This window comes from Pipistrellus kuhlii, unplaced genomic scaffold, assembly GCF_014108245.1.
Source record: "Pipistrellus kuhlii isolate mPipKuh1 unplaced genomic scaffold, mPipKuh1.p scaffold_m20_p_71, whole genome shotgun sequence".
NCBI lineage: Eukaryota > Metazoa > Chordata > Mammalia > Chiroptera > Vespertilionidae > Pipistrellus > Pipistrellus kuhlii.
Genome location: NW_023425575.1, coordinates 717,450 through 739,998, shown reverse-complemented (window position 1 = coordinate 739,998; position 22,549 = coordinate 717,450). Strand labels below are relative to the sequence as shown.

General features: G+C 44.4%; 1 protein-coding gene, 1 non-coding gene and 1 pseudogene across 3 annotated transcripts in view; 1 reads left to right on the top strand and 2 right to left on the bottom strand.

Annotated features, from left to right (window-relative positions):
- The window catches only part of LOC118710241 (zinc finger protein 420-like), a 48,280-nt gene extending 42,769 nt beyond the window's left edge, over positions 1–5,511 (bottom strand). Inside the window, exon 1 of one of the 2 annotated variants that reach the window (XM_045575965.1) lies at positions 5,476–5,511. In XM_045575965.1, coding sequence (XP_045431921.1) covers positions 5,476–5,509 — 34 coding nt within the window. In that variant the 5' untranslated portion in view covers positions 5,510–5,511. Of the gene's footprint in view, positions 1–637; positions 1,525–5,475 lie in introns of those variants that run through there. The other variant, XM_045575964.1, reaches the window with a different exon arrangement.
- LOC118710288 lies at positions 3,231–3,334 on the top strand. The gene has a single exon (XR_004985370.1). It is a non-coding gene; the product is annotated as a small nucleolar RNA U13 (small nucleolar RNA).
- A 13,660-nt stretch (positions 5,512–19,171) lies between the features above and the next one.
- LOC118710271 lies at positions 19,172–19,673 on the bottom strand (annotated as a pseudogene).
- Positions 19,674–22,549: the final 2,876 nt, after the last annotated feature.

Below are 22,549 nucleotides of genomic sequence, written 5' to 3'. Positions count from 1 at the left end.
CCATGGTATTTTGTAGAAGAGCCCACACTCAGGGGGCCAAAGAGCCACATGTGGCTCGCGAGCCACAAATTCCTGATCATGATTCTAGATCATGCCTCCAACACAAAGCCAAGCCTGGGTTTATGTTTCGCCTTTAAGTCCCAGGGGACTATTAGCTCACACTTCCTCCAGATGTTCACACACTGGGTAATGTTTATCCCTTCCCATCTTCAGTCCCAGGTTCACTCCCTCAGCTCTGCCCCCTTCCTGCTCCAATGCCACTGGGTCTCGCTGGACTCCCCCATGAACTTGGCACATGGCATGTGGAGAAGCCCGTCTTCCAGCGGGTCCAGGACCACCCCAGGCCCCTGAGGGACCCCACAGCCGGGAAAGACCCCATGAGGCTGTGACGGCCTCCCTGCAGCCTCTGATCTGCCCGCCGACCCTCACAGCCACACCCTCAGGGGAACCTCAGAGGCCCGTCACCCCTGTCCTCTCCGCCCCGCACTGGCTGTGTCCTCAGAAGCCACCGCGCTCCTCCCTCCCCTCCGCCTTCCTCACGGTCCTCCCCGCGGACGGAGCTGCAGGAGGGACAGGCCCGCACCGGGCTGTGGGGTGCGGGGTGAGGAGGCGGGGAGCCTGGGGGACAGGAACTCACCTCAGCGAAGCTCCACAGCGCGGGCGCCGCCATCTCGCTCTGTGGGCCGCGCGGGGCGGGGGCGGCGTTAGCGGAAGCCGCGGCAGGAATAGCGGGGCCTGTCCCGGCCCTGAAATGGGTCCGGGCGGTGACTCCGAGCTTCAATCCCACGTGTGAGCGGTGAGCACCACGGGAGGCTCCCACCACAGGCTGTGATGCGGGGAACACCACTCTGCAACCTTCTCCAAGGGAGGGTGTGACTAAGAAAACCTGGCGGACTCAGACAACGACCTGAAATGCCAAATCCCGCCACGATGACCATTGTCTCGCCCCCGGAAGTGACCAAACGGAAATGCCTTTTCAGAGTCTCTATTGGCTCAGCCTGGTGCCATTCCACGCGTCGCCTTGTGGGTAATGCAGTCTCTTACTTAGAGGCCAGAATTCCCATATTTCTCATTTGACTCCAGGAGTGGATTTAGGGGAAATAGCCCAAGAACACACCAAGTACACTAAGGGTCCTCTAGTGCCTTCAGGGGAGGTGATGTCTGGGGCAAGTTTGTTTCCCCTGCACCTGCATGGCTGGCTTTGCAATCTTTCTTCAGGACCCCCTCTTTCTGAATAGCAGGTAGTGTTTCTTAATTCAGGATTTTGGCACGTGGTGCCTTTACGCCAACTGTAGCTTGCAGAGCTTAAGTCTCTAACTCATTCAAACTTGCCTAAAAACTTAACATGTACACCTCCATAAACATGGAAAAGACAGAGAGAAATGGAGTAACTGACCCAAAAGGCAAGCACCTTTACTCAAAAAGCACCTTCACACCCCTGGCTGGTTTGGCTCAGTGGATAGAGTGTAGTCCTGCAGACTGAAGGGTCCCAGGTTCAATTCCTGTCAAGGGCACATGCCTGGGTTGCAGGCTTGATCCCCTGTAGGGAAGATGAGCAGGAGGCCAAAGATCAATGATTCTCTCATTGATCATTGTTGTTTCTCTCCTTATTCCCTTCCTCTCTGAAATCAATATTTAAAAAAACTAACAAACAAAAAACAACCACCTTCACCTACATAAGAAAATGTGTGTGGACAGTCAGGTAGATTGTCAGGTAAAGCACAGTAAGCATGCGCTGTGTACTGTGGAGAGGGCCTGTATTCGTAAGGATTCTGTTCCAACCCAAAGTCCAAAGTGCAGACACAGGCGAGTGGGAAGAAGGATGTGAATCCAGAACATGATCCGGGCTGCAGGAAGAACATGGTGAGAGCCATAGTCTCATTCACCCAGTAGGGATATAGAGGACAGAGTCACATGGCAGAGGGTCCTATGCATGAAGAAGCGGTGAGCACCCATCCAATGAGACCAGGATCATGTAGAACTCCAGCATCACCCGCGAATATTAGGTTCCAGAATTCATGTCCAATTGTATCCACTCCTGCAGGGTGAATGTCAGTGCCACATAGGAACATCATTTGAAAGGTCAAACTGAGGCAAGAAATTCATCACAGTAAGTGGGGTCACAGCCAGACCCAACATGGGGCCACCGGTGCAGAAACACAGCCCAATTTACAGACATCTCTTGTGGGTCAAACTCTGTGCTGGGATTAAGGAGGAGGCAGGGAGACTGCAACTCACCCTGAAAGGTTCCCCTGGAGAAACCACTGCAGCTGAGAAATGATGGCGTCCCCCCCGAACACAGAGAGGCCCAGGGTAAGGGCTCTGACATGTAAAGGGAACGGGAGGAAACGCATACGTGTAACCATGGAAACAGGAGCTGCAGCTGAGCCACCCTGGTCCTCATCCTGTACCTGCTCCGGTGAGGGCTGCTCATCAGTGGTAGAGCCTGTGTCTGACACTGGAGAAAATAATGGTTAAAATCCGGCCCCGTGAAGCTGACACTTGTCTGTGGTGCCAACTTGGGGAGCTGACTTCATTTCTCTGACATTGAAATTTTCAGCAGTTTGATATGGGACACACCACAATGACACCTGTGCGCTCACAGCACCTGCCTCCCTGCAGAGCAGAGTCAGTGGCTTCTTACAGGTCCCATTTCTCACTAAAATGCACCCACAGACAAAGGTGCTTGAGGGCATTGGGGGAGTGAGAAGTGCCTGCCTGGGAAGGTCTCTGCAGGGAGTGGATGGAGTTGCTGGAGCCAAGGCAGGCTGCAGGCACAGCTGCATTACTACAAGTGGACACCTTACCACTTGACCTTCTCCCATAGCTCTGGCCTGGGGTCATTCCTCATACTAGTTTTTCACAGGAGAGCGGCAGATGGGGATATTGCAATGTCAGTCCCAGTGATGATGATTTTAAATTCAAATTTAGGATTTCCTGATCCAGGGCATAGGGAGCCTGACCACTGCCCCTCTATTTCCCGCTGCATTGGCTTTGGGACTCTAAAACACCCTACCCACCCAGATGCCCTCTGGCCTTCCTGAGAGACCTTTTCCAACCCAAGAACCCCGATGACAGGAGATAAGGAAAATGCAGAAGACTGCAAAGCCAGGGCTTAGTACAGGATCAGATGGCTGATGTTCTGAAAACAATGGAGAATGTTAATAGTGCAGGATAAAATTAAAAATTTTCATTGCACAGGGCATAGCATTTAAAAAGTAATGAATCAGATCCTTTCGGAGTTCATAAGCGTGATGATTGGGTGTTCACGCGGCTGTGTGAGATGTGCCGCCCATTAACCTTGTTACGCCTTTGGCACATGACCCATCTGATGTGAAAAATAAATAAATAAATAAATGAAATGAAAAGTAATGAATCACCTGGCTAGTATGAGTCAGTGTTGAGCATCAACCCATGCACAAAGAGGTCCTTGGTTAGATTCCCAGTCAGGCCAAAACTGGTTTGGCTCAGAGGATAAAGTGTCAGCCTGCGGACTGAAAGGTCCCAGGTTCTATTTCCGGTCAAGGGCATGTACCTTGGTTGCAGGCACATCCCAGTAGGGGTATGCAGGAGGCAGCTGATTAATGTTTCTAACTCTCTGCCCATCTCCTTTCCTCTCTGTAAAATCAATAAAATATATTTTTAAAAATGAATATCAAAAAAAAAGATGAGCTACTAATGTAACTTTAATAAATCTCCAAGTATTTATGAAACATAAATTAAAGTAGAAAAACACTGGGAAAAATAAAGTTCTTGATGAAAATGGAATGTAATCGAAACCGGTTTGGCTCAGTGGATGGAGTGTCTGCCTGAGGATTGAGAGGTCCCAGGTTCGATTCCGGTATAAGGGCATGTACCTTGATTGCGGGCAAATCCCAAGTAGGAGGTGTGCAAGTGGTAGTTGATCGATGATTCTCTCTCATTGATGTTTCTAACTCTCTGTCCCTCTCTCTTCCTCTCTGTAGAAAATCAGCAAAATATATTGTAAAAAAAGAAAGAAAATGGAATGTAAATCCATGGGAACTAGGAAAGCTGGGAAGAACAGAGAGGTTAAAAGAGGTCTGTAGCAATTACAAGAGACATATATGTCTATCATTATGAATGCAATGATGGTTTCAGTTTCATGCAAATGTCAAAATTAACACATGTATTTTACTCATTGTATCTGTTAACAATGGTTCAAGGTAAAACAAATGTAATGTTTACCTATTTTGGAAGAAAAGGTTTGGGAACTCTATATTCAATCCCCATACTTATTCCCTCTGGGTGAGTCTCATCTTAGTGACAGAAAATATAACAATGAATTTTCACCCAATTACACAAAAGCTTCATCCCTGGACTAAAGACAACCTTTGTCTCCATCTTTGATTTACTGCCAGCACACCAATGGCTTTGATGGGAACATCTGCTGGCATGCTGTAATTGACACAACTGCCTGCTATTGGCACAACAGCGGAAATATAGTCCAATGGAACGGAACACAGAACACAGAGATCGACCCAAGCCATAATGCTCAATTAGTATTTGACAAAAAATGCAAGAGCATACAATGGAGTCAAGATAGTCTCCTCAATAAATGGTGCTGGGAAGATTGGACAGATACATGCAATAAATAAATAAATAAATAAATAAGAGCCCTAGCTGGTTTTTCTCAATGGATAGAGCGTTGGCGTGAGGACTGACAGGTCCCAGGTTCAATTCCAATCAAAGGCATATGCCCAGGTTTTGGCTCAATCCCCAGTAAGGGGTGTGCAGGAGGCAGCCAATCAGTGATTCTCATCACGGATGTTTCTATCTCTCTCTCTCCCTCTCCCTTTATCTATGAAATCAATAAAAATAAATCAGACCACTAACTTACACCATATACAAAAAAAAACTCAAAATGGATAAAGGATTTAAATGTAAGATGGGAAACAAGGCTGAAACAGGTTTGGCTCAGTGGATAGAGCATCAGCCTGTGGACTCAGGGTCCCAGGTTCGATTTCTGTCAAGGGCATATACCTTGATTGCGGGCATATCCCCAGTAGGAGGTGTACAAGAGACAGCTGATTGATGATTCTCTCTCATCAATGTTTCTAACTCTCTATCTCTCTCCCTTCCTCTCTGTAAAATATCAATAAAATATATTTTATATAAAAAAAAAAGATGGGAAACAAAAAAAATCTTAGAATAATCCATCAGTTAAAAAAAAAATATCAGAGCCGAAGCCGGTTTGGCTCAGTGGATAGAGCAAGTCTGCGGACTGAAGAGTCCCAAGTTCGATTCCAATCAAGGGTATGTACCTTGGTTGTGGGCACATCCCCAGTAGGGGGTGTGCAGGAGGCAACTGATCGATGATTCTCTCTCATGGATTTTTCTAACTATCCCTCTCTCTTCCTCTCTGTAAAAATTCAATAATATATATATATTTTTTTTTAAAAAAAGAAAAGAAATGCAAAGATAAGTACCAGGAACCAGCCAGAATGAGGGTCTTACCCAGGGAAGATATAAGTTCAAAGTTCTCCAGCATCACATTCAAGTATAGATGCCTCTGACCCTCATCAAGGAGGCTCCATTCCTCCCTGGAGAAGTACAGGGCAATGTCCTCAAAGGTCACACCAACCTGTCAGAATTGAGATAATTGAAACCATAGTAGAAATTTTGAGAACCAGCAATCCTACCCCCTACACATCTTCCTCACCCTCAACCTCCTCAAGGGCTCCCAGTTTAATGTGGACACCAGGTCCTAATGCCTGTGTTGGTGCTTTCTTAAAACAGTCGCTTTGACTGCCCTCAGCACAACACATGGGTTGGGAAGGGGGACAGCAGAGAAACACCATCTAAGCTCTGGGCCATGCTTGCAGGGCCCCAGCCTTCCTGCCAAGCAATACCACTGCATTTTCCCAGATCATGCCTCCCAGACAAAGCCAAGGGTTTATGCTTCATCCTGTAGTCCGAATAGAAGCTCTAGCTGGTTTGTCTCAGGGATAGAGTAATGGACTATGGACTGAAAGATCCCGGATTGGATTCTAATCACTGACACATGCCTGAGTTGCAGACTCCATACACAGTACTGGGCTTCCAGAGACAGCCTATGGATGATTCTCTCTCATCAATGATGTTTCTCTCTCTCTTCTCTCTCCCCATCTCCCTTCCTCTATGAAATCAATTAAAATATGTATTTCTTGCCAGGACCGGTTTGACTCAGTGGATAGAGCATTGGCCTGCGTACTGAAAGGTCCAGTACCTTGGTTGCAGGCACATCCCCAGTAGGGGGTGTGCAAGAGACAGCTGATCAATGATTCTCTCTCTCTATCCTTCTTTCTTCCTCTCTGTAAAAAAAAATCAATAAAATATATTTTATTTAAAAAAAAAAAAGTCCCAATACCAGGTTTCCAGTACCATCAGCTCACACTCCCTCCAGATGTGCACACCACTGTGTAATGTCTGATCTCATCACAACTTCGGACCACAGTTTCACTGCCTCAGCTCTAACCTCCTTCTACTCCACAGCACAGGGCCTCTCAGGGTTCACCCATGACCTTGGCACATGGCATCCAGAGATGGATTCAGAAGGATGTGGCACAACCCGATTCCTGGTGGACGCCACAGCCTAAGGAGAGCAGGGCCTGCGGCTCTGAAACTTTCCTGCCCATCTCTGACCTTGGATTCAATCCTCACCACCCACCTCCACAGGGGAATTTCAGATACAGTCACTCCTGTCCTCTCTGCCCTGCACTTCCTATGTCCTCCAAACTCACAACTGTTAGAATTTTTGAGCGTGCTTTCTCCTAGTGGACGTGGCCATAAATCCCAGCTACAACTAACGAAATAGCCTTACAACATAGATCACTGTCAACTTTCCCCATAACGGGGTGCAGTTACTTACTCCACCAGACACCACGACCCCATATAAATGACATGTTGACTTTACCTAAGAAAAACTACTTTGTTTTAAATTGTTTGCTTTGCCGAAACCGGTTTGGCTCAGTGGATAGAGCTTCGGTCTGCAGACAGAAAGGTCCCAGGTTGGATTCCGGCCATGGACATGTACCTGGGTTGCGGGCACATCCCCAGTGTGGGGTGTGCAGGAGGCGGCTGATCGATGCTTCTCATTGATGTTTCTAGCTTTCTGTCCCTCTCTCTTCCACTCTGTAAAGAATCAATACAACATATTTTTAAAAAACGAAAGTAAAAAATAAATTGTTTGCTTTGCAAAAACAGGAGGTAGTGAATGGGTATAAATCCGGTTGGATACAAAGGGTCGGGGCTACGTGGGTGAAGCATGCATATATATACTTTTTTTTTTTTTAAAGACTCCCTAACCTTTTATTTGCTCTGGACTCCAGTGCTCGTTTACTCGCGTTCGCTCCACAACACTCCTCCCTCCCCTCCGCCTTCCTCGGGGTCCTTGACGGGGACGGAGCTACAGGAGGGACAGGCGCGCTGACCCCGGGCTGCTGGGCGGAGGGTGCGGAGGAGGCGAGGGCAGGGGTGGCGGGAGGGGGGCGCGGACTCACCTCAGCGGAGCCGCTGAGCGAGGCCATGGCCGGGCCGCTGTGCGCGGATCTGGGTGGAGAACGGAGCGGCCGGGAAGCAGCAGGGGCGCAGGGAGGGAGGGAAGGGTCTCTGCTCCGTCACGGACGAGGGAACCCGGGGCCTCAGCGAATCCCACTCACACGTGCGCGCTGAGCAGGGAGCCTTCTCCTTCCGAGGACCCATCTCTGCCGCAGCCCACCGGGAGCCTTCCACCTGAGGACCAATAGCCGCCCAGAGTGCAGCGGAAATCCCGCCCCTGAACGCGGGTGACGCAAGAGAACGGCCTTTTATGACCCTTCATTGGTTAAGCTGGCGGAATTCCTCACAAGGTCTTCTGGGTAATGTGGGTCCAGAGTCCAAGATGGTGATGGAGGGGTTCTCCATATCAATCCAAGGGAAGCGGCGCCACCTGCTGGTAAGGTCCCTGAGAAATGACCTTCCTCATGACAGAGACATTTTGAAAATGGGAAAAAAGCCAATCCAATTTTGGCTCAGTAGATAGAGCTTAGGCCTGTGGACCTAAATATTCCGTTCAAGGGCATGCACTTTGGTTGTGGGTACATCCGCAGTAGGGGGTGTACAGGAGGCAACTGGTTGATGTTTCTCTCTCATAGATGTTTTTAACTCTCTATCCCTCTCCCTTTCTTTCTGTAAAAGACCAATAAAATATATTTAAAAAAAAAAAAAGAAAGAAATGAAAAAAAGAAAAAAAGAAAAGAAAATGGCTAGAAATGAGTTGTCATTTTTCCTGGTAAAGGGACTGGAGTCCCTTTTTTTTTTTTCCTACTAAACAGAAATTTTCAAAAAAAAACCTTTTTTTATTAAAGTGTATGATTTCTTCTATATAATTATACATAATTTAATTCATTTGGTAAAACTTTATAACAAGTTTTATCTTTAAAATGCTATACACTTATCCCTGTTCTAAAAAACTATTCCTGTTCCTCCCTATAGGAGAAGCCTACAATTATAGATAAAACAAGGTCAGCAATAGTGGTAGACTAAATGTTTCCTAACTAATCTCCACGTTCAAACTTCTCTCAGGTGCACTCCTCTGTACTTTACCACAAGTTTTCTCTTTAATTAAAAGACTGCTGCCCCAGTTGCCAGCCTGGGAGCATCCAGGCCCGGAGCAGCCGGGTCTGGTGAGGCCAGGCCCGGAGCAGCCGCTGCCAGGCTGGGAGCGGCCAGGCCCGGAGCAGCCGGGTCTGGTGAGGCCAGGCCCGGAGCAGCAGCTGCCAGGCTGGGAGTGGCCAGGCCCGGAGCAGCAGCAGCCAGGTCCAGAACAACTAGGTCAGGAGCGGCAGTGACCAGACCCGGAGCAGCTGGTTGTGGAACGAACCAGAGCAACAGAGGCCAGGCCTGGAGCAGCCAGGCCCGGAACAGCTCGCTCCTCGCCTGCCCCTGCCCCACGGCTGCCTCTCAGACATGGCTGGAAACTTTTGTGGGAACTTGAGGGTCTGCTGAATCAAGTGATGAAGGCTTAGATCTGGATGTGTTGAGTTAGTATAGGGCTGGGGTGTTGATCTGTGAGTGCCTTGGGTGGGGCCTGGATGAGGCTGGTTGACCTATTTGGAAATGTCTTTTGTGTGAAATGTATCATTGGGCATGTGGTGGTATTATTGATATGAGAAAATGCTAAGTAACTGATTTACTATCTGAAAAGGGATTTACTATTGGGGAAAGGGAGGGAGGAAGAGACTGAACATAAACTGCACCTATGGATGAGGACAAAGGGGGATGGGGAGGGGGCGGAGGGTGGGGTGGGAACCTGGTGGAGGGGGGAAGAAATGAGGAACCTTTGTGGCAACATGAACAATAAAGATTGATTTAAAAAAAAAAAAAACTGATCGATGACTCTCTCTCATCGATGTTTCTAACTCTCTATCTCTCTCCCTTCCTCTCTGTAAAAAAAAAAAAAAAAAAAATCAATAAATAAAAATATATTAAAAAAAAATTCTTGCCGAGACCGGTTTGGCTCAATGGATAGAGCGTCGGCTTGGGGACTGAAGGGTCCCAGGTTCGATTCCGGTCAAGGGCATGTACCTTGGTTGCGGGCATATCCCCAGTAGGGGGTGTGCAAGAGGCAGCTGATCGATGACTCTCTCTCATCGATGTTTCTAACTCTCTATCTCTCTCCCTTCCTCTCTGTAAAAAAAAAAAAAAAAAAATCAATAAATAAAAATATATTAAAAAAAAAAAAAAAGACTGCTGCCCTAGTCGAAACCGGTTTGGCTCAGCGGTGGAGCGTAGGTCTGCGGACTGAGGGGTCCCAGGTTCGATTCAGGCCAGGGGCATGTGCATTGGTTGCAGGCACATCCCTGGTGGGGGGTGTGCAGGAGGCAGCTGGTCAATGTTTCTCTCTCATCGATGTTTCTGGCTCTCTGTCTCTCTCCCTTCCTCTCTGTAAGAAAATAAATTTAAAAAAATTTATATATATACATATAAATTTACATATATATATATATATATATATATATATATATATATATAAAGACTGCTGCCCTACGTGGCTTAACTGGAGTCCTTTTTATGAAAAAATATTACCCGTATTTTCCAGCGTATAAGATGACTTTTGAAATCAAAAAAAGTCAACCGAAAATAGGGGACAAAAGACCAAAATTGCACAAAAATTACCTGCATATCTTGAAGGCAAAGTAAGTCTTGTCTTTGAAGAGGGGGGGTAGTCTTATACAGCAAATATAGGATTAAACCTATGTTTTAACTGTAAAATTAGGGGGTCGTCTTATATGCCGGAAAATACAGTACCATGGGAACATTGTAGCTCCTCATAATATAGAGGTAGAATGTGGGGCATATATTTGAAATAAGGAACATGTATAATATAATCTTTAAGTTGAATACTGTTGTTTAATTTTTACTTGAACATCAATAAATATAAATACACTTTGAAACACTGGGACACTTAAAAAAAAAAAAAGAAACACTAGGACACTTGAATTCTGGCAAAGTAACTGGTGTTTTTGTTAATGTGCAGATGCCAATGTAATTATCATAATAAAAGATAATTTGTCCCTTATGGACATATTAAAGATGTCAGCAGGGTTATGTTTCAGGCATTCTCAATGAGATAAAATTACACAAATATTCACAAATTATACTTAGAGTAAGTAAAATACATATTCGTTTCATTTATTTATTGATTAAGGCATTACATATAAGTCCTTATTCCCCCATTAAGCCCATGAAATACATATTCATATTGAAAGATGACCTATGGCTGAAACCGATTTGGCTCAATAGATAGAGCGTAGGCTTGGGGACTGAAGGGTCCTGGGTTCGATTCCGGTCAAGGGTATGTACCTTGGTTGCCAGCATATCCCCAGTAGGGGATATGCTCCAAAATGTTAAAAACACATGAAATATGCCAAAACCGGTTTGGCTCAGTGGATAGAGCGTCAGCCTACAGACTGAAAGGTGCCGGGTTCGATTCTGGTCAAGGGCATGTGCCTTGGTTGAGGGCATATCGATGTTTCTAACTCTCTGTCCCTCTCTATTCTTCTCTGTAAAAAATAAATAAAATATATATTTTTTAAATCTACTTTTTAAAATTCAGAACAAAAAAACACACTGAAGTATACACCCAATTGGAACATATCATAAAGCATTAAAACTAAGTAATGCAACAGAGGAGTTGAAAAACATCTGAAATGGGGAGGGCTGGAAATAATTTCTAGCTGAAACCGGTTTGGCTCAGTGGTAGAGCATCGGTCTGCGATCTGAAAGGTCCCAGGTTCAATTCTGGTCAAGGGCATGTACATTGGTTGCAGACACATCCCCGGTAGGGGGTGTGCAAGAGGCAGCTGGTTGATGTTTCTCTCTTAGACTTCTCAAGCTCTCTATCTCTCTCCCTTCCTCTCAGTAAAAAATCAATAAAATATATGTGTTTTGTTTTTTTTTAAAGAAATAATTTCTAAATGAAACTGACCTACAGAACACTGAAACTGGCAGAATGATCACAGAAGTTGTCTGACCCTCGGTGAAATTCTGATATGGGGCCTACCAGGTCTGGCCTCAGTGGATATAGCATCTTCCTGGGGACTGAAGGACCCCGGGTTTCATTTGGGCCAAGGAAGCATGCGTGCATTTTGGGCTGCATCCCCATTATGGATAGTGCAGGACACAGCCTAGGCATGATCCTCTCCCATCATTGATGTGTATATCTCTCACTTCCTTCCAGAAATCAGTTTAAAACAAATAATACATTAAAAGTTTAAAAGTCAATAGAAAAAAATATCCTCAGGCGAGGATTAATAAAAACAAACTAAAAGAACTAGAAAACTTCTGACTTGGAAACCTGTGCAGGGCTCTCTTGTCCATAAAACATCTTCATGATGAAATCAAATCTCCTTCTCACCTCCTATCAATGTGGGCTTTAATATTCTCACATCCAGCTGAAACCTATTTGGCTCAGTGGATAGAGCGTTGGCCTGAGGACTGAAAGGTCCCAGGTTCGATTCCAGTCAAAGGCATGTACCTTGGTTGCGGGCACATCCCTGGTGGGGGAAGTGCAAAAGGCAGCTGATCAATGACTCACTCTCATTGATGTCTCTGACTCTCTATCCCTCTACCTTCCTCTCTGTAAAAAAAAAATCAATAAAAATGTATTATATTAAAACAATTCTCACATCCAATGCTAGTCATTCCTGAATGCTGCTCATTTCATATCTCCACAGCCCCTTCACCCAATAATTCACTATCACATATTTTCTTTTTCAATGAATTGCTCCTCCTTCCCTAAAGCCTTTGAACAAGCCTTGTAGAGAGGGAACACGTGGTTTTATGCACTGCTGTGTAACAAGGGCCAGTTCAGTCTCAGAAGTAGATGGGATCCTTAGTAAATGATGAAATGATGGTTGAAGCCATGAAACATCATGCTGTGGCTTTTCTTCCACGGTTCTACATTTTTCTGCTCACACCGTGTTATATTTCCTCAGCTCACTATTTTTCCTCAAGTTGTCATAAATGATGAGGCCTCACATTTGTAGGAAAAAGAATTTCATGGAAGCCAATGCTTTAGCATAGCCATATCTAAAGTTCATTCTCACTGAAGCCAGATTGGCTCAGTGGTAGAGTGTCGGTCTGCAGACTGAAAGGTCCCAGGTTCGATTCCTGTCAAGGGCATGTATATTGGTTGTGGGCACATCCTCAGTAGGGGGTGTGCAAGAGGCAGCTGGCTGATGTTTCTCTCTCATTGACGTTTCTAACTCTTTATCTCTCTCCCTCTCTGTTAAAAAAAAATCAAAAGAAAAGAAAAAGTTCATTCTCTCACCCTTTGGGAATCAATGTCTTTAATTTACCACCTATTGAGTCCTACCTGTTTTCAGCTTCATAGAGCCTTTGTCTTCTGGTCTATAAATGCTGTTCTTTGTATAATTCCATTAGGCCTTTCTATAGTTTGGTCTAGCAACATTCTCTTCCATAAATAATATTCATTCCGAATGCAGACACTGTAGCTGCATTAAAAGGTGAAATAATTATTTCCAAGCAAGGTTGTGAGACCCCAGGATCCAAAATCTTTATCTCAGGTGCAGATGCCACTTTAGAATCCTTGAATGGTGCCAGCATGACAGCCATCTATACAACAAATAGTTCTGGTCAAACGATAGAGCTTTGACCTGTGGACTGAGGGGTTAAGGCTTTCATTCCGGCCAATGGCCTGTACCTCCTTGGGCTCATGGCATGTGTGGGGGGAGACCACCAAATAATTTGTCTCTCATACACAGATATTTCTCTCTCTGTGTGTATCTCTCCACCTCCCCCAGCTACATTTGGCCTGAGGGAGACACAGCCAAAAGTTTTGAATGAATAAACAATGCCCTCCATTTAGACAGAGCCGATACTGAAGAAAGATTTGCAAAACCAGGCAAGCAGGTACTGGAGAAACATACTTGCCCCAGACATCAACTCCCCTGAAGACACTGCAGGGTCTGAGCATACTTGGTGTATTCTTGGGCTATTTGACCCTAAATCCAGTCCTGGAGTCAACAGATTAATATGGGACGTGGCCTTGGAGCGGAGAAACTACAATACCCATAAGGCCACGCATTGAATGCCATTTTTGTGAGCCAATGGAGGCTCAGAGAAGGCATTTCCTTTTGGCTGCTTCTGTAGGGCGGGAGCAGTAGTCCTCTTGGCGGGAATTTTCTTCTCAAGTGTTGTTCCCGTACTCGGAGTCCCAATGGAGGAGTGAGGAGTGGTGTCCCCGCCTCACAGCCCATGGCGGGAGCCTCCCGTGGTGCTCACAGCTCACACGTGGGGTTGGAGCTCGGAGTCACCGCCCGGACCCCCGCCAGGGCCGGGACAAGCCCCGCCATTCCTGCCGCGGCTTCCGCTCCCGCCGCCCCCGCCCCGAGCGGCCCACAGAGCGCGATGGCGGCGCCCGCGCTGAGGGGCTTCGCTGAGGTGAGTTCCTGTCCCCCAGGCCCCCCGCCTCCTCACCCCGCACCCCACAGCCCGGTGCGGGCCTGTCCCTCCTGCAGCTCCGTCCGCGGGGAGGACCGTGAGGAAGGCGGAGGGGAGGGAGGAGCGCGGTGGCTTCTGAGGACACAGCCAGTGCGGGGCGGAGAGGACAGGGGTGACCGGCCTCTGAGGTTCCCCTGAGGGTGTGGGTGAGAGGATTGGCGGGCAGATCAGAGCCTGCAGGGAGGCCGTCACAGCCTCATGGGGTCTTTCCCGGCTGTGGGGTCCCTCAGGGGCCTGGGGTGGTCCTGGACCCGCTGAAAGACAGGCTTCTCCACATGCCATGTGCCAAGTTCATGGGGGAGCCCAGCGAGACCCAGTGGCATTGGAGCAGGAAGGGGGCAGAGCTGAGAGAGTGAACCTGGGACTGAAGATGGGAAGAGGATAAGCATTACCCAGTGTATGCACACCTGGAGGAAGTGTGAGCTGATGGTCCCCGGGACCTGGTGTGGGGACTGAAAATTGAACCATAAACCCACTCTTGGCTTTGTCTGGGATGCATGGTCTAGGAGACTGCAGTGGAATTGCTTGTCTGGAAAGGTCCTGCAGGCATCCCCAGAGCTTAAATGGCATTGCTCTCTCCCCTCCCCTCCCGCAATCTTTCCCACCCAACCCAGCTGCTCTGCTGAGGGCAATTCCAGTGAGTAATGGGACTGTGATGAGAGAGCAGTCTGCACTGGCATGCGGGTCTGGTGTCCACACTAACCGGGTGCCCTGGAGGAGGTTGAGGGGGGGGAAAGTGTGTAAGGAGTTGGAGGGGGTGTTCTCAGAGAGACAGCTCTGGTTTCAATGGTCTCTATTCTGACAGGTTGGCGTGACCTTGGAGGACATTGCCCTGTACTTCTCCAGGGAGGAATGGAATCTCCTTGATGAGGGTCAGAGACAGCTGTACCTGAATGTGATGCTGGAGAACTTTGAACTTGTATCCTCCCTGGGTAAGACCCTCACTCTCACAGTGACCCGGATTTTGCTTTGGGATTTCCAAGGTCCCATCCCCAGGGTGTGCATTGTCCTCCTGCCAGGGCCAGCCTGACGGTTAAACCAGGCTGAGGTAGGGAGGTGGGAATTGAGAAAAGAAAGAAAGACAGGAAATCGGGGTCGGGAGGACTACAGGTAGCCATTGACCGACTGTAGCAAGTTTATTAACTGCACAATGCTTTTTATACACAAAACACTGAATAGGAGGTCTGTTAAGAGGAATGTATTCTTTGTTCCTCTTAATCTCTAAAGGAGAGATAGAGCCTAAGGACAAATTCTTAGTACAATAAATCTCAGTAAATAATTACAGACCTCTTGGCAAGCCTTGAAAGGTTGCTCTCATTCTACTGACAGTAGCCATCCAAACAAGTCTGGAAAGACTGTGTGGGTAGTGGGCCAGCCTTGCTAGCCTCCTTGAATGCAAGGACCTTGACAGCTTACATCCTGTCACCAACATCCTCCCATGTAGACTGTGGTTCTGCTTGATTTTTCTAGTTTCCTGGGTAGTTGCTGTCCTGGAGAGGGTTGGTCTGTTTCCACTGCTCCCTTGAGTTCCTGAAGTCCCAATACTCCCCTCTGTACTAAGTTCACAGGGAAGGACTTGTGGTTGGTAGCATTGCAGGAAGCCTGAAAGAATACACCTTGATCAGTGAAGAAAGCATTTTCTATACTATTGGTCATGTGTATATATTATTGAAAAATTTCCTCTACATCCTTAAGCCTGTTTATTAACTATATATTTTTATTTTTAAATACCTTATATGTTTAATATGTCAATTGCTTATAACATACAGGAACAGATATTTTCTCATGTGTTTAATAGTGCTTTGCAGATATTATTTCTCCACACCCGCTTTTCTACAAAGTCCGTGTTTTTCCCAGCCAAGCATTCAGCAGGTCTAGTGCCACCATATTTCTAGCAATCTCAGATGTTGTTACTAGTGTTTAACAAGTAAATATTGTTCATGAAATTATATAGACTTTGCTTTTGAGGCAGAGTCATTGCATTGTTATTATCTACAGTATAGTATTAACATACCTTCATTATTGCTGGGGAACTGTAAGTATTTGTGTGAATTTCTGTCTATATCGCAATATTTGCTTTATTGTGCTTATCAGAACCGAATCCACAATATCTCCGACGTATTCTTTCATATAATTTGCAAGTATTTTCTTCTGTTGTCTAGATTGCCCTTTCATTTCATTTTGTTTATTTCGTGTACGACTCCATTCATTTTGTGTACGACTCCATTCTAATAGTGATCATTCTAGTCGGATTCCCAGCACATGGGTAACCTTAACATCTCTAAACTTTGTACCTCTATCTTTTTCACAAATTTCACTTTACTGCACTCCAGTGTTTTTCCATGCCTGCAGAGTCTTAGAGTACACACGTGATATATTGACTCTGAACATCACATGCTCTAATAGGATTGATAGTTTATGAATTTGAACACATTGGAATTATTCTACACAGACTTAAATCACCAGCATGAAAGGTCCTAAAGGAAGTCATTTGTGGAGTAATAACAAGTAGACCCTTCCTGTCTTGTTTTTCCCCAGACTATGCTTCTGTCCTCCCTTGGTGAGATTTTCATCATTTAGTGACATTTTGGGCCATGTTATATATAACAGCCATTTCTGAGAGTATGACTTATTTGTCTTGAAAATCATGTGTGTAATCATATCCAGTCATGAAAGATAAATATTTGTGGTGAAAACATTGTTTTTATCAGGTCAACGTGCACTTCACGTACATTTTCTTTTGTTCAGGTTGCTGCTGTGGACAAGAGAATGTGGAGGCTCCAAATGAACAGAAGGTTTCTGTAAGAGTATCACAGGCAAGGAATCCCAAAGTAGCCTTATCTTTTCAGAAGAGCCATCCCTGTGATAGTTGTAGGCTCGTCTTGGGATACATTTTCCACGTGATGGAGAGGCAGGATCAGATACTGTTGAGATGTGGAGCATGTGCAAAACGATTTTATGTCAGTGCAAAATTTCACCAGCAGAATGTGAGAGAGAAGACTTTCATTAGCGGTGTGGAAAGGATCTCATTTGCAAACAGCTGCAATTTCAATGTGTCCCAGAATCCTTTCACTTGCGAGGAGGTTGGTCAGGGTTTCCTTACCGGGTCAGGACATCTCTACCCAAAGGTTAGTCAGATGAGGGACAGTCCAACTGCAATGTCAACTTGTGGGATGATGTTTCAAAGGCATAAAAATTACTACAGTAGAAAAGAATGTAAGAAAGACATTAGTTATACACACATGGTTATTCAGGAAAAAGGTGTCCATTCTCCAAGTTGGTGTTTTCTGTCCTCTAAATGCGGAAGATATTTTACCAATTTATCTAGTTTTCATTTTCAACATAGAGGTAACACTGAAGAAAAGCCTTACAAGTGCAGTGAATATGGGAAATCTTTTACTGCTGGCAATGACCTTCAATGTCATCAGAGAGTTTACACTGGAGAAAAGCCTTATCAATGCAGTGAATGTGGGAAATATTTTACAAGGAGCAGTGGTCTCCAATATCATCAGAGAATTCACACTGGGGAAAAGCCTCATAAATGCAGTGAATGTGGGCAATCTTTTATGTGTAGCAGTAGTCTCAGATATCATCAGAGACTTCACACTGGAGAAAAGCCTTATCAGTGCAGTGAATGTGGAAAAAAATTTATAGGGTGCAATGCTCTCAAATATCATCGGAGAGTTCACACCGGTGAAAAGCCTTATCAATGCAGTGAATGTGGGAAATCTTTTACATATAACAGTAGTTTGCGATATCATCAGAGAGTTCACTCTGGAGAAAAGCCTTATCTGTGCAGTGTATGTGGGAAAGCTTACACCACTAGCGGACATCTTTTTCAACATCAGAGAGTGCACACTGGACAAAGGCTTTATCACTGCAGTGAATGTGGAAAATCTTTTAAAGGTCACAGTGCTCTCCATTATCATCAGAGAGTTCACACTGGAGAAAAGCCTTATAATTGCACTAATTGTGCAAAATCTTTTAGACGTAACGATGCTCTTCAATGTCATCAGAGAGTTCACACAGGAGAAAAGCCTTATAATTGCACTAATTGTGCAAAATCTTTTAGACGTAGCTATGATCTTCAATGTCATCAGAGAGTTCACACTGGAGAAAAGCCTTATCAATGCAGTGAATGTGGGAAATCTTTTAAAGGTCACAGTTCTCTCCGTTATCATCAGAGAGTTCACACTGGAGAAAAGCCTTATCAATGCAGTGAATGTGGGAAATCTTTTAAAGGTCACAGTGCTCTCCGTTATCATCAAGAGAGTTCACACTGGAGAAAAGCCTTACCAATGCAGTGAATGAGAAATCTTTTACCACTAAGAGACTATTTCATCATCATCATCAGAGAGTTTATACAGAAGTAAAGCTTTATTAATGCAGTGAATGTGGGAAATCTTTTACACAGAGTACTATCCTTTGTTATCTTCAGAGACTTTTTTTTTTGTAGAATAACTCGGCAAAATAAAATTCCCGTTTATTGTGTACAACATTGTTTCACACATACATCAAACAGGCCAAAAAAAATAAAACAATTTCATAGGCAAAAAAGGGAAAAAAGAAACTTCTATCTTTGGCCTTTTTAACCATCTCATACAAACCAACTACTTATATTACAGCAAGACCATACACAAAGTTACTGGAATGCTCGGAATAAGATTGTTTTTTTGTTTTTGCTTTTTTTTTTTTTTTTTTTTTAACATTTTATTGATTTTTTACAGAGAGGAGAAGAGAGGGATAGAGAGCTAGAAACGTCGATGAGAAACATTGACCAGCTGCCTCTTGCACACCCCCATTGGGGATGTGCCCACAACCAACGTACATGCCCTTGAACAGAATCGAACCTGGGACCCTTCAGTCCACAGACCGATGCTCTACTACTGAGCCAAACTGGTTTTGGCTCTTTTTGCTTTTTTTACTCCTTTGAGATTATAATGACCATGGTCACACCACAAGTAAAGTCAGAAGTAGGACAGAGAATGCTCCAAAGGCTGATTTAGTCATCCCAAGATCATTAAAAATGGCTGACCCCTAACAATATGTACAAAAATATAAAATGTCAATAAAAAAATACAAATTTTCTTTCTTTAAAGTACTTTTAAGAAAAAAAGCAGGGCTTTGGAAGTTTTGGTTCTTTTTTCCCCCCTGTTGCAAATTCACGTGGTTTTGGTTGGGCGGTGAAGAGCCTGTCATCTGCAGGTGGCGCTGCCCAAGGTGGGTGGGGGCAGGTGGGCAGGAGTCTCTACTCGAAGGTGACCACGTTTAGATTCTGAGATGGGAAGTTGAAGATGAATAGATCACAGAGGCCTTAACTTTTGCCTTTTTTGCTGTCTAGTCATCTTCATCAGTCTTCTGCTTATTGGTATCAACATCATCATCTTCAGCTGCCCCTTTGCCTATGGCTGCTTCAGCCTCATCTTCATCTCTGTCCTCTTCCTCACCATCACTGTACTCTTAAACTTCCTCCTCCTCCCTTCTTCCTCTTCATCTACCTCATTGTCAGCATCCTGCTCCCCATTTTCCTCATTAGCATTTTCATTCACAGGTGCATCACTTCTGTTCTATGCCTCCACAACTTCCTTCTCCTTTAAGTCCTTCGTGGTGATCTCGGAGCTGGTGTTCATGGCTGTGTCTGACAAGGTGGGGCACACCAATGATCCTATGCAGAGGATTTAAAAAAACACACACAAAAAAATGGGAGTTTTGGAGAACTCTGGAGAAGGAGCTGCCGGAGTCTGCCACAGTAAAGGAGTCACGTGGCGGAGGTGGTTGCAGGGAGCGGAGAGGAAGCCACAGTAACAATGCAAAGATGGCTTTTCGGAGCAGCTAGTGGGGGACTTTAGAGACTTTATACAGGACAAAATCCTTATCAATGCAGTGAACGTGGAAAATCTTTTACAAGGAGCAATGGTCTCCAATATTATGGGTTCACACTGGAGAAAACTTTATAAATGCAGTGAATATGAAAGATCTTTCCCACTGGTCTCCAATTTTATCACAAAGTTCACACTGGAGAATAGCCTTATCAATGCAATGAACGAGGGAAATACATATATACATTTTAATATATTTTATTGATTATTTACAGGGAGTGAGAGAGGGATAGAGAGTTAGAAACATCGATGAGAGAATCATCGATCAGCTGCCTCTTGCACACCCCCTACTGGGGATGTGCCCGCAACCAAGGTACATGCTCTTGACTGGAATCGAACCTGGGACCCTTCAGTCTGCAGGCCGACACTATCCACTGAGCCAAACAAGTTTTGGCTGAATGTGGGAAATCTTATACAAGTAGCAGTGGTTACCAATATCCTCAGAGAGTTCACTCTGGAGAAAGCCATGATGAGTGCAATTAATCTGAGGGATCTCTCAGCCAAATTTCTCAATTTGCTCTGCACCTATGAATCCAAAGTGAGAAATTTCTTAGATGTTTAGGAAATGTAGTTTTCTAGTACTTAATACAACAAAATTTGTGAATCCTCATTTTTCTGAATTATATCCCATACATTTAATCACTTATATTATGTAAACTTCCTATAAGTATTTTTGGTGTTTTGTTTGTTGTTGGAACACTATGTATTTATGTTGTACTTCCTAACATACAGAGATGTCCTGCCAGCACTTTGTCACTGCATATTCTGTTGCTGGAGGTATTTCACCTGAAGTACCTATAAAGTTTCTACAGTTGGCTTCAATCACTATCGTCATGTGCCCAGGGGTGCAAACTGTGTTGTTTAATTTGTTGAAGAAAATTAGGAATACCTGAGCCCTTGATTCTTACTTGTTTCCCTGTCATGAGTTTTCTCATAGGACTGATTACCATTGGTGCCAGTAAACATAATCTTGTAGAGGGACTGTCATTTTTAGGGACTTGCTTTGAATGCTGGTGATGAATTTATTGAGTGCCTAAGTCATTGATGGAAGAACTGCTGGTCTCATGTCTCTGCGTTGTAAAATAATGAAGGCTTTTTCTTAAGATTTCTTTAATCTTGGGTGTTCTATTTACTGTGTGTGTTAGCTTATAGGACGATCTGGGTTCTCTGAGCATGGTGAGGTGAAAAATTTTGTGGGGTCTCAAACACTTTTGCCATTGGGGGAACAGTATGGTGCAGAAATTAGCTCAGCAGTTTTGGCAAATTTACACTGTGTCCATATATTTTTTTAAAAAAATATATTTTATTGATTTTTTTACAGAGAGGAGGAGAGAAGGATAGAGAGCCAGAAACGTCGATGAGAGAGAAACATCGACCAGCCGCCTCCTGCACACCCCCAACCGGGGATGTGCCCGCAACCAATGCACATGCCCCTGACCGGAACCGAACCCGGGACCCTTCAGTCCGCAGACCGACGCTCTACCACTGAGCCAAACCGGTTTCAGCTGTTTGTTACATTTTATCTTGAAATATTTTTAAGAGCTACAATGATTAAATTGCATGTGTTAAGTATAATGTTTCATGAATCTTGACATGTGCATGAAACTGAAACCATCATTGTAGTCATAATGCTGACCATATCTGTCTCTGTAATTGCTTCATGACCTCTTTTGATCTCTCTCTGTTCTTCACAGCTTTCCTAGTAACCATGGATTTACAATACATTCCATTTTCATAGAGAACATGATTTTCCTAAGTATTTTTCTGCTCTAATTTATGTTTCATAAGCACATGAAGATTTATTAAAGTTACATTACTAGCTCATCTTTTTTTCTGATATTCTTATATATCTCCTTCAGTTTGTCCATATTCATAAATATCTGATAATTTCTAATAAAGCTGGTAAAAACATTCTGTTTAATTTCATATATATATATATATATATATATATATATAAAAATGTTATTTACCTTTGTGAAAAATTAAGTGCATAATCTGAGTTTTGGCTAGATGAATGTTTAAATTTACAAAGATTAGCAAATTGTGATCTAAATGGAATATACCACCATGGCTGATGTGGCTCAGTGTTTAGCCATTCATCTCGTGTAGTGTAGCTTGTGGATTTGATTGCTAGTGGGGAATATGGGCTGAGTTGTGGGCTAGATACACAGAAGTGTTTGTGCAGGAGGTTGCTGGCCAATATGGCACTCTCCCATGAATGTTTCTCTCCCTCTCCATTCTCTCTTTAAAAATTAACAAACTATTCTTTGAAAATGAAAAATAAACCTTGCCCTAGCTGGTTTGCATCAGTGGATTGAGCATTAGTCTGCAAACTAAAGGGACCGAGATTTAATTCTGGCCAAGGGAACATGTCTGGGTTGGGGGCTGAATCCCCAGAAGTGGGCATGCAGGAGGTGCCATCTATGATTGACTCCTTCTCTGAAATTAATAAGGAAATATGTTTAAAAACGAAAAATATCAGTGTCTATGAGCATGACTCACTAAGAATGGAGTGATTCAACCAATAGTTGAGCTCTATGGTATGATAATAAGTATTAAGATTGTTTTAAAAAAAGAATAAAACTTAACTGATCGTACTTTTTGTTCTGTTTTATTTTGCATTTTTCTAGTACTGTGTGAGGGATTCACATTCTTCACATCCTAGA